Source organism: Eubalaena glacialis, chromosome 11 (assembly GCF_028564815.1).
Source record: "Eubalaena glacialis isolate mEubGla1 chromosome 11, mEubGla1.1.hap2.+ XY, whole genome shotgun sequence".
In the NCBI taxonomy this organism is placed as follows: Eukaryota; Metazoa; Chordata; class Mammalia; order Artiodactyla; family Balaenidae; genus Eubalaena; species Eubalaena glacialis.
In genome coordinates, this window is record NC_083726.1 from 15,203,654 (window position 1) to 15,216,484 (window position 12,831).

The following is a 12,831-nucleotide window of genomic DNA, read 5'->3' on the forward strand; positions in this document are numbered from 1 at the left end:
GAGCTAATAAATAGTACTTTCTCCAAACAATAACACTAACACTACTAACTTAATCATCTGATTGTAGCTTGCAGATTACTAAGGTCTGTAATCTATGCTTCTGTGAAGTAGTAGGACGAGGAGGAGGAAACTGAGTTGCAGAGAGGTTAAGAAGCATTTGCTGGTCACCTAGCTAGCAAATGACAGGGCAAGGGAGAGCACGGTCAGGCAGAAAGCAAGCCTGGGCTTCAGGGTAAGGCAGACTTAGGACTGGATCTCAGCTCAACTAATTCTAGCAACACTAACCCAGGCAAGGCATGTAACCTCTCCCAGCCTCTTTTTTTTTTTTTTTTTTTTTCTTTTTAACTACAAATATGTATAATACCCACTTCACAGATTTATGAGAATAAATAGGACAAAATGTGAAAACCACACAACAAAATTGCTGGCACATAAAAGATGTTTATTGTTTATTTGCTTCCCTCTGTTCACACATCTGCAGAAAGGGGGTAATAAAAGCTACCTCAGTGTGGGACTTAATGAAATAATACCTGGAAAGGTCTCAGCACTGTTAGTTTTCTCTCTTTGTCCTCTTCCCGGCCCCCCCAAACCCCCTCACCCCCAGAGCAAAGCTGTCTCCAGGGAAAGGGAAAGTCAGCATATTAGAAAACTTTAGAGATAGGAAGCTTATCTTCATATGTCAACAAGTATTTGACTTACCTACTGAATTTATAATTGTTTCTCAGGAAAAAAAAAAAAAAAGACCAGAATTAAATATTTTTAAAAGACTTCCAGAGTCACTAGACAATTTCAGGATACCTGGAAGCCCTCAAGGTGATAAAAGTATGAGAATGTCCCAACCTCAATCCCTCCCATTCAACCATCTAAGTACTTCCTTTTTTTTAAGGCCACAGTGTCACTTTAACCGAAAGTTAGATGGAGTGAGAACAAGGGGGTGGAGGTGAGGGGTGCAAAGAGAAGGAAAATGAAAACACGACGCACAAGACACCTGAGAGGAAAAGTAAGTTTTCATACAAATCTGAGTTCTCTTCCAAAAAGATCATTGCCACTGACACGTTACTATCTGCTAGATGCTATGAAGTTCCCACACGACCACTTTTTTGATAAAACAGGATGTTTCCAATATGGAATGTCCTTTCTAGCACCGCCATCCACACGCTTAGTCAATAGCACAGGCTGACCTGGCCGCGCGCTCTGGCAAACGTGTTCCCAGGTGTCAGCTTAGGGCCACCTTCCTCCAAAGCACGGTGTCGATTACATTTCTCATCGATTCCCAAATGAAGGAATGCAGGAAAAACCTTCCGCTCATCTTAAGGGCTGTTATTTAGTTAGCTAGTTTTGGAAAGTTCTTCTTTGGTTAAGGTTGGATTTGTTTCAGTATTTATGTCCCTAATTTACCCACCCCGCTGACTGTGGCAAATCCTCGTTGTTTTCGCCCTTTGAGGAGTTCAGAGTCTGGTACAGTTTGTCTTTGAGAAGTACAGGAAGAGTTTCATAAGCATCTTTCAGTTGCAGGCACATAACCAACAGGGGGGGTGGAAGGGGTGGAAACAACTAGAATGTCAAAACCATTTTTTCCCCCTAAAGCACTCATTTCTTTTTCCTAAGATTTAGTTCTGGAGAGAAAAAAAAAAAAAAGATTGCAAATGCAAACCATCTCCGGAGGGAACCTTAGAGCAGACTCCAAAAGCGCGCGGCGCAGCGGGAGGGGTCCGGGCCGGCCCAGCGCTCGCTAACAGGCCCCCTCCTCGGGCTCGCTGCTGGGCGAAGGCGCCGACGAGGCCTTGGACTCGCCGTCGCTGTTGCATTCGGCCCTGAGCAAGGGGTCGGCGCCGGCCGCGCCCTCCTGCCCCCGCGCGTGGCGCTCCAGCAGCTCCTGGAGGTGCTTGATGTAACGGATGGCGGCGCGGAGCGTCTCCACTTTGCTGAGGCGCTTGTCCGCCAGCTCGCGGGGCAGGTGAGCTCGGAGGCGCGCGTAGCCCTCGTTCACGCAGCGCACCCGCTGCCGCTCGCGTTCGTTGCGCTTGCGGAGGAAGGCGGGCTCGAAGGCGCCGTCCAGCGGCAGGGGCAAGTACGGCCGCCGCGGAGCGCAGCCGCCCCGCTCCCGCTCCCGCTCCCGCTCCCAGCACGCGGCGTCCAGACGCAAGGAGACCCTGAAGGGGTCCCGCAGGGGAAGGCGGGGCAGGGACGCAGGCACGCCCATGGGCCCCGGGAGCAGGTGGTACGGCAGGGTCAGCAGTCCGGCCTGTTTACGTTTCTCCGTCATCCGCCGAAAAGCGAACCAATCACCCCAGAGGTGAATCTCTCAGCAGAAGATAAGACTGAAAATAAATCTTCAAAGCGGAGTTGCTGGTCCATTCAGACTGCCTAGCACAGCTGGTCTGCTTCTGGAGAAGTTTCTGGATCCGGAAGCTAGGTTCAAGAACAGGCTTCACGGAAACGTTGCATGATCCCCTAAGTTCATTGTACTCCTCGATCTTTTTATAATGATCCAGGCGGAGGTGATAGGCAAAGATTTAGGACCCCCCCGCCCCCCCAATCCACACTTCACACCCCGTCTTCCCTTCTGATCTTATTTCAAAAGATAACAAAAGGGGTTCCTCTACTCGGTCCCCTAGCCTGGAAATGTGAGCGCACACCAAACATATAGTAATCTTCCAAAGCCACCAAAGCTTTTCAATTACTGTAATCCACCGCTCTGTGTCTTCATGAACATACGAATCTTCAAGGTTTCAGAAGAACTCCTCCCAGGAACCAACAGATCTCCTGGCGGCTGAGCGAAAGTTTACCAGAGGCTTTCCCCTTGAAAATCAAGACTTGACCGCCCTTCGTGGTTTCCGGCGTCCAGGGCTAATGGAAAGAGCTTTTAGGCTGTTTGCAAACTTACACTTGCTCTTTCATTTCTGGAGAGGTGGAGAGAAGACCTCATCAAGGGGAAGACTGCTCCCTTGTGGTTATAAAATGTGTCAGGTTATGGAGGACCCCAGGGAAGGCTTGAGGGTTTTCTTCTCCGAAACCAAAACTTTTAAAAACCCAAGTAGACATTTTTTGAAGAGAACAGAAAAGAAATATACTTTAGCAACAAATATAAGGGTCTGCGTATTATTATGTTGAACACGGGGCCGTGATGTATTTGTGCTACTTTTTAAGAGCACAGCAAAAGACTGAGCAGTAACAAACACTTTTAGCCAGAGTTATTTCTCACAGTGCTTGCTGTAAACACAGCTTAAACACTGATTCCCGACCTCTTCTAATCCCACCCAGGATATAAGGACATCAGCTTTCCATAGTGTAAAGAGTATATTTCTATTGTATTCTTTTTGTCTTAAAAAAAAAAGATGTAATTTATTTTCTCCCTTGGGGGTAAGAAAGCAACATTTGAAAGGTGGAGAGCCCCAGTTCCAAGGAGAAAGGATGATGGCTTTGAAGATTTGTCTTTTTAACACACAACCAAAAATGAATAATTAATCCACCGTGTTGGTGAAGGGCTTTTAAGATGAAAGTGTCATTAAAGATCCAACTGTACTGGTTAATGTCAAAGAATGTGTTATCACACTGAAAATCAGATTTCCTGTTCTGCAAATCAGCACATTAAAGGCAGCTTCTACTTTAAAAGTCTGACTTAAAAACAAGAGAAGCAAAAACCCCCTATGTTTTCAATCAGACTTTCTGCCTATTCCTCGGGAGCCAAGGTGTCGCCCTAACATGTTTTTTTTGACAAGTCCTACGCTTCCCTGTTTACTCTAATGATCTGCCTGAAGCAATTGGAAAAACACTTCCATCAAGGCAAATAAAATAGAAACAATTATTCCTTTCAGGCATAAGTTAGTCACATTTTAAAAGGCGTAGATCCCTCTGAGGCTTGTACCAGCAAACAAACATATGTCATCTTGATTTCTCAGTAGAGTTGAGACCTATCAGGAGGAAGCCCTATTGGGCGAAAAGCCCACCAGAGAGGCAGACAATCAGACCACGAGGAGCTTTTTGGCCATGTCAAAGATGTCGGCCATTACTCTAAGAGTGATGGGAAATAAATGAGGTGTTTTGAGCAGAGAGGTGACGTGGTAAGATTTGTTTTTCTAAAAGATCACTGCAGAATGCAGAATAGATTGGAGGGGAACAAAAAAGAGAATAGTTAAGATACCATTTTTCATCCTCAGATTGGCAAAAATTTAAAAGATTGCTAACAAGGATTGGGGGGAAGGGCAGAAGCATAAATTGCTACAAACTTTTGGGAAAATATTAAAATTAATAGTGCACATCACATATCCTTTGACCCAGAGTTCTCTACAATTTTATCCCGCAAAAATAAATGCACCAGTATGGATTTATATGTACAATAATTTTTATTGCAGCATTGTTTGTAGTGATTAAAACAATAGAATAAATGGAAATAGCTTGAATGTCCATCAATAGGGAAAGGGCTAATCCTTTTAGCATATTGTGTTATTAAAAATAATGAGTTAGATCTATATGTAAGAACTTGCAGAGATGCCCATAACACGTTAAGGGGAAAAAGCAAATGGTGGGGTAACATATGCAGCATGAACTTAAAACAAACTATTCTGCACGATGTCGTCACATGAGCACAGAGGAAAAAGTAGAAAGACACACTCTAAACTTTTGTCATTGGTTGCCTAAAAAAGGTGGCATTGGGGATGGGGGAGTGGTTCACTTTTCTTTATGGATATTTCTACTATTTAAAGTATTATAAAGAACAATATTACTTTTGCTTTTCTCTGATCTAGTGAACTTTAAAATACTAAGATAAAATATATAGAAAACTCAAATGATACCCTGGTCTGACCTAAACAAACAGATTTATCAAAATTTAAAGTTCTTGGGCCAAGTTTTCTGGCTTCTTATAAATTCTGTCTCTGAGGAATAAATATCTACAGGATTTTTTTTTCCCACTACTAATACCACAATCAACAATGGCCAGATCCTGATCCTATAGTGGTCTTTTTAGAGGGTCCAAGTAATGTTATGATTACTACATGATCTATATGGTCACAAAGAATGCTGACACTCTTTCTTACACTTTTTGAAGGTGCATGTGCATTGGAAATAAGTGGTTTTTCCAGTGAGAGAAGCATCATTTTACTCGCACGATGTGCGTGAGTGTGTATGTGGGGGGATGGGGGGAGGGGCTGCCTTCTTTCTTATATAAGAGATCAAAAGAGGAGATTCTGACTCCCTATCACTCCCCAGTCAGTTTTCATCCAGACAAATGTTCTTGCCAACTTTAAAGATGTCTTTCTTAAGACTGGCTAGATCAAGTTACAGATAGGCAAAACCGCCAAGAGCGTTTGGGACTAGGTTTGTGTAGTCCTACTTAGATCTGCTTGTAAAAGGGGGAATGGGATTCACCAAAGGTCAGGCTCAGGAGACTTAAAGGTATCTCTAAGGCCAAGGAAAACTTCCACCCCTAAAATTCAGACAGGTCCCTCATCACTTGCTTGAAACATGTGAGATAAAGAGACTTAGATTGGCTCTTCTTGTGAAGTATTTGATATCACATTGTAGATTTTGGTATCCTAAACCCATGGCACAGAGGGCTGCATACCCGCTGGCCCCGTACCTGCACTTTGCATCAGCTGCCACTGATGGGGGACCAGGGAAACATATATAATTACCTCGTGATCCAAGTAAGATTTATCACAGGTGTAGTTACATAAATCTCAAATTGATGATCTAACACAATTCTATCCAATTAGTTCTTTTCTATATAGCCCAAGTATAAACTGTTTGTATTACCACGTGCAGCATTCACCAGGAGTCTTCTCAGGCACAACTAAACTTCAAGATTCACTAAGACTACCATGGGCCACATTTAGCATCAGATTCATTTGGAAGGATTTAGGTCAGGAACAATAGCTCTGAGCAGGGCAGAATTAGGCGTTCCACCTCCCTGGGAGTCCTTGCAGTAATCTATGCAGAAATCTACATAGCTGCTCCCCCTTAACCCACCTGCGGCCAAGTGACAGCTCAGGTGCAAGGCAAGACCACTCACATCAGACCAGTGTGGCAGCTGCCCTGACTTAGAAGTCTGGTACCCCTCAGGAGCCAGTATGTCTTGTAAAGACCCCATAGGCATAGCTTCCAGGGACCTCACCATGGGCCCAATTAGTGTCTTCACACTCAGGAAAGCCCAAAGCTATGCTCCCCCACCAGCTATAGTTGTGGCAACCCAGATGCAATCTAACAATTAGGTAATGGCTTTAATATGTCAGGCTGCCTAACAACATAGCTGACATTCGATCTTTATTAGGTTTCAGAGAAACAGATAACAGCAAGTTAACTGAAGGTCAAATTGTTGTGCAAGAAGAGGAAAAGTTTTATTAATCCTTTACCCACACCATTACATTCTATTTTAAAGATAATATAATTTACAGCAAGATTTAAAGAACCACAAATATTTAGGTACAATTTATTACTGTTTTTTTTTTCTGAACTTCTCAAACACTATTTGCATTTTAACCTTGTCTATGCAGTCTTTTATTGAATAGAAATCTAAAACTTTGATGTAGTCACATCCATTAATCCTTCCCTTGTGGTTTTTGTCTTTTCTCTCTTGCTTAAGACTACCTTCTCCTACCACACATTTACAAGGCCTTTCCTTGTCTATGTGGCATCTTGGTGTGAATCAGAAAAATGTACCACATTCAAGGCTTGGAGAATGGATGGCTGACTTTGCAATTTCTCTGAAAGAACTATTGAGCAAGGATGCCCAAATTTGGAAAAGAAGAGGAAAGTAACATGCACGTTTAAAAAAATTTATTTATTTATTCATTCGTTTTTGGCTGCATTGGGTCTTCGTTGCTGGGCGCGGGCTTTTCTCTAGTTGCGGCGAGCAGGGGCTACTCTTCGTTGCGGTGCACGGGCTTCTCAGTGCGGTGGCTTCTCTTGTTGCAGAGCACGGGCTCTAGGCACGCGGGCTTCAGTAGTTGTGGCTCGCAGGCTCAGTAGTTGTGGCTCGCGGGCTCTAGAGCACAGGCTCAGTAGTTGTGGCTCACGGGCTTAGTTGCTCCGCGGCATGTGGGATCTTCCCGGACCAGGAAACCCGTGTCTCAAACCCGTGTCTCCTGCATTGTCAGGAGGATTCTTAACCACTGCGCCACCAGGGAAACCCAACATGCACTTTTAATATCCGTGAGAGAGGAAAACTTTGGGATTCTAATTGGGATTGTGTTAAATATACAGATTAATTTGGAGAGAATTTACTTTTTTTTTTTTAACATTGAATCTCTCCTATATGAACATAGTAGAACTCATTTATTCAGGCCTTCTTTTTGCCCTTTAATAAAGTTTCATATGTTTCTTCATGTAGATCTTACATGCTTCTTGTTATGGTTATCTCAGGATGTTTTACAGGTGTGATTGCTGCTGTGAAGAGAATTTTTTCAAAGCTATTGACTTATTTCATGTTAATTTTTAATCCAGTCATCTCATGATCTCTCTTACTAGTTCTAATGATTTTTAAATGAGAGAAAATCTACATATAGTTAAACGTTCATATATTAAATACATCATTCAATGAGTTTTGATATATGTATACATTTGTGAAACAACACCCCACTCAAGATAGTTCTAATAGGTTTTTCGGGGGCCACACCGCGCAGCTTGTGGAATTCTAGTTCCCGGACCAGGGTTCGAACCTGGGTCCTCAGCAGTGAGAGCTTGGAGCCCTAACCACTGGACCGCCAGGGAATTGCCAATAGTTTTTGTTTGTTTTTTGTTTTTTTGGCCGTGCCGTAAAGCATGTAGAATCCCAGTTCCCCAACCAGGGATCGAACCTGTGCCCCCTGCCTTGGAAGCGTGGAGTCTTATCCACTGGACCGCCAGGGAAGTCCCCCAATAGTTATTTTTTAAAGATAGTTTTCTACAATTTCTTAAACTGTAATCAGATCGTCTACAAGTAATGATAGTTTTGTTTCTTCTTTTCTAGTATAACTCGTTTATTTTTTCTCATTGAATTTCATTGCCTAAGATCTCTAGTCCAATGCTAGCATCCTTGTACTTTTTTATGGGAAAGCATCTAATGTTGCACCAGTTTAGCTTTTGCCCCATTAAAATCTCTAAAGTAGATCAGAACAATACATTTGTTAAATTAACCTCAAAGCCTGGTGGTCCCTTGGCCAAAAACTCATTCTTTTCCTTTCTCTAATGAAAACCATTTCAGTATAGCTGGCCAGAGATTATGCAATCAAATTATCAGTAGAGTAATACTTCAGATTTTAAAAAAAATATTTATTTATTTATTTGGCTGCATCCGGTCTTAGTTGCGGCACACGGGATCTTTGTTGTGGCACGCGGGATCTTTCGTTGCGGCGTGAGGGCTCTTCTTTGCAGCGCGGGCTTCTCTCTAGTTCTGGCGCACACACGCGGGCTCCAGGGCGTGTGAGTTTAGTTGCCCTGTGGCATGTGGGATCTTAGTTCCCCGACCAGAGATCGAACCCACATCCCCTGCATTGGAAGGCAGATTCTCAACCACTGGACCACCAGGGAAGTCCCCAATACTTCAGATTTTAAAAAGCACCCATTATCAAATTGCTAAGGATAAATTAAAACCCAAAGTTTAAATAACCTTACCCTATAGGTTTAAATTCAAAGATATCAACATCAAAATTTCTTTGGTTAAACTCCACAGATCATTCCCCCCAGTCTCTGATTCTACTCAGTCTCAAATAGAGGGCTCATACTGCCCAGTCTGAGCAAAGTCAGGGTTCCTTCAGCAGTTCTAGCCTAGGTGATCGTCTACTGAAATTCGTGTAGTCTCTTCAAATCTGAGGAATTGAATTAGTTTATCACCACACGTTTTCTGCTTTTTAAGTCCACAGAACACACAAGATTATCCCAGTTCTAGTCCCATACACACTCCATTTAGAAAACAAGCCATTCTGCAGCCCTTAGAGAAGGTAAACCAAATACTTGGAACTTAACCCAAGAGAAATAATGTTCCAAATACCAGTGGTTAATCTTTTACACCCATGTAACAGTTTCCAAAGGTCAAAGCAGAAAATCAGTGGTATCCAAGAAAAGGAAGGCAGCCTCTCAGAATGGCCATCAAATAAACCACCCCAAGACTCAGTAGCTTAAGAAAATAAGCATTTATTTAGTTCTTGAGCCTGAGGGGCAATGATTTAGGCTGAATTCTAGTATATGTCTAACATGGCAAACTCAGAATCAAGGGGCAGAAAAAACTTTTTCTTTTTTCTTTTCCTAGGATGAGCTATGAAGTCCCCTTGTAAAGGGCATGGTTACAAGAGGAGTGAAGAACTGGGGCCAGTAACACAATCACTCTAAAATAATTACACAATTTGAACTAGGGACATTTCAGGGGCTCAATAACCACACGTGCCTAGTGGTTCCCATATTAGACCGTCCAGTGCTAGTGTCACTGGCCTCCTTGCAATTCCTCAAACCTGTCAGGGATTCTCCTGCCTCGGGGCCTTTGCACTTGCCATTCCCTCTGAGTGAAACACTCTTCCAGATGTGCACATGGGTCACTCCCTCATCTCATTTGTTTCAAATGTCACATTTTCAATGATGACTTCCCTGTCTACCCTGTTTAAAATTGCAGCTCCTATCCCTGAGCACTATCTATATTCCTTGCCATATTTTTAATGGTATTTATTGCTATCTCGTGTATTTTATATTTTAATTATTTGTTTATTATCTTTCTCCACTATAATGTAAGCTCCATAAAAACTGGTATCTTTTGCCTGTTTAGTTCACTGTTGTCTCCCCAGTGCCTAGAGCAATAGTAGGCACTCAACACATATTTGTTGAACAAACTCTAGCCTTTCCATGCCTTTCTGCAAATACTAAATAAAGAAATAAGTCAGTTAGAGTTATATTTGATAATTATAATTTATTATATCAGATTGTAAATCATAAGTCTGATTTACAATAAATCAGGTTTATTGATTTACAATAAATCAGGCTTATGCATGAGAATCCCAAGAATTCCAAAGAACAGGTTTACGCACGTAAAAAGTCGCATTTCCAGACCCTCCCTTACATGAGCGATAGAAGCAGGATTTGAAACCTTAATTAGAGTCAATTGAAAGAAAGATATCCTAAGAAGCCCAGTCCAGGCCCAAATTTACCCATTACTGTCCTTGTCTTTAGGGCTAGAAGATAACGTTTAAAGGTAATTTGCGCGACTTCCCTGGTGGCGCAGTGGTTGGGAATCTGCCTGCCAATGCAGGGGACGCGGGTTCGAGCCCTGGTCCGGGAAGATCCCACGTGCCGCGGAGCAACTAAGCCCGTGCACCACAACTACTGAAGCCCGTGCGCCTAGAGCCTGTGCTCTGCTACAAGAGAAGCCACCGCAATGAGAAGCCCGTGCACCACAACGAACAGTAGCCTCCGCTCACCTCAACCAGAGAAAAGCCCGAGCACAGCAACGAAAACCCAACGGAGACAAAAATAAAAAAATAAATAAATTAAAAAAAAAAAGGTAATTTGCTCTCTGTTTCTGTCTTTGCCATCCAGCAAAATATTAATGCTTGCTATCTGGTTTGTCTTATACACAATTATCTCTAAGGTTTACCTTTGATTGTAACCCTACATCTTTGTTCCACAGTCTTTCTAATACTTGGGTTCTAAAAGAGCAGCTATGCTCTTCATTTCTATTTGTCTAATTGGTCAGTAATTCTCCTATTGTTTTTATTGTCTCAGTGGCACGTTGGTGTCTCCTAAGTGGTAAGTCACCCTAAATCAACTCCTTAGACAAACTGTGGGCATCCATTTTACTGTAGGTCTCCAAGTAAGTAGATATTTGAGTCAATAAGCATAGCTTTGATTTATGCCAGTTTGACTTCCATTCATTCAACAAATATTTATTGAGAACCTAATATATGCTGAAAATTGTGCTATGTCATATAGCATTAAGTAAGATAGACATGCGTCTTGTCCCCAAAACTTAAAATCTACTTGGCAAGACAGAAAATTAAACAATTAATTACAGTGAAGATAAGGACGGTGAGAGAACATATGGTGGACCTAATCTGGTCTGGGGAATGGGGTTAGGATGCTTCAATTTTTGATGACCCTGACATCATTTTCTTTTTAAAGCAACTTTTTGAGTGTTTTTTTCTTAAAAGAAAGAAATGGAAAATTTTATTCAAGCCAAATCTGAGGATTATAACCCAGGAAGAGCATCTATCTCAGAAAGCTCTGAGAACTGTTTCCTCGAGGTATTTTTACATACAATAAAACTCACCAATCTCAAGTGTACTATTTGATGAATTTTGACAAATGTATGCAGTCATATACCCACTCCCACAATCAACATAATTACATCACCCTTAGAAGTCCCCTCATGCCCCTTTGCAGGCAGTCTCATTCCTCCCATTCATCCTCAACTCCCGACACTTACCTGCTTTTTATTACTACAGTTTTGCTTTTTTAAAATTTCATATAAATGGATACACATATTATGTAGTCTTTTGTGTATGATTTCTTTTACTTAGCTTAATGCTGTTGAGATTCACCTATGAATAGCTTTTTCCTTTTTATTGTTGAATAGTATTCCGCTACGTAGATATACTCTAATTTGTTTATTCATTCACCAGTGGATGGACATTTGGGTTATTTCCAGTTTGAGGTTATTATAAATAAAGCTTCTATGCACATTTGTGTACACGTCTTTGTACATATGTTTGTATTTTCTCTTGGGTAAACACCTAGAAGTGTTAATTACTGAATCATATGGTATAAAAATTGCTAAGTTGTTTTCTAAAATGGCTACAGCATTTTGCATTCTCACCAGCAAAGTGTGAGGGTTCCAGTTGTTTTGTATCTGCACCAACACTTGTTGTAGTTGGTCTTTTAAATTTTGGCCACTCTAGGATGTGTGTAATGTTACCTCATTGTGTTGTGATTTGCATTTCCCTAATCAATAATAATTGCTTATCTTTTTGTGTGCTTAATTGCCAACCATATATCTTCTTTGGTGAAGTGGCTGTTCAAACATTTTGCCCATTTAAAAAAGTTGGGTTGTTTGCCTTCTTATTATTTAGTTTAAAGGGGTTTATATACATTCCAATAAAAGTCCTTTGTCGGATATTTGTTTTGCAAATATTTTCTCCCCATCTCTGGCTTGACGTTTCATTTTGTCAACAGTGTCTTTTCAAGACCGAAAGTTTTAATTTTGATGAAGTTCAATTTGTCAAATTTTTAGTGGTTCCTGATTTTTGTATCCTATCAAGATTACAAAGATTTTCTCCTATATTTTCTTCTGTATTATAGTTTTAGCTCTTACATTTATCTGACCTGATTTTTACATACACTTCTGAAATTAATAAAATTGTTCAAAAAGAATAGGCATGGAAAACCAGAATGAAATTATTTAGCCTTTGTAAGACATCATCGTTCCCTAGGCCCCAGGTTTGATGTGACATTTTAGGGAATATTGTTTCTCACTTAGTTGTGATATGATGACTTTCTTGATTTAGGTTTCTATTGATATCTGTTGTCAACAAGAGAGCAAAACCAACGTGACCTGCCAGTGTTCAGTGAATAGTTCCCTCAACTTGGAATGTTCTTTCTCCTTCTGAGAAGTAAAGGAAGGGAGACATTACGTGAGTTGACACCACTCCAGGCTCTCGTCCAAAACATTGTATGTGCCTCTTTCACATGAGACTGAACTTTCAAAACTCACCGGTCCCTACTACACTGCAAGCTGTTGAAAGTCAAGACCTGTGTGTTATTTTGTATCCTATGTTTGAGATGTAATTCAGTAAGTGTCTTCTGAATGAAAGGAGGAATTCCTGGGTCTCTGCTGTTCTGCTGGTGAATGGAAGCTACTAGGTAGTGTGTGTT

At 41.5% G+C, this 12,831-nt stretch overlaps 1 protein-coding gene across 1 annotated transcript; it reads right to left on the minus strand.

Moving 5' to 3' along the window:
- Positions 1–465: 465 nt before the first annotated feature.
- ASCL4 (achaete-scute family bHLH transcription factor 4) lies at positions 466–2,540 on the minus strand. Its single transcript, XM_061205563.1, has one exon. The coding sequence runs from the start codon at positions 2,264–2,266 to the stop codon at positions 1,733–1,735; it is 534 nt and encodes a 177-aa protein (XP_061061546.1). The 5' UTR covers positions 2,267–2,540; the 3' UTR covers positions 466–1,732.
- Between the last annotated feature and the right edge of the window lie 10,291 nt (positions 2,541–12,831).

Excerpts from the sequence above, each read along its gene's own strand:
- ASCL4 (XM_061205563.1), bottom strand. The coding sequence starts at position 2,266 with ATGACGGAGAAACGTAAACAGGCCGGACTGCTGACCCTGCCGTACCAC.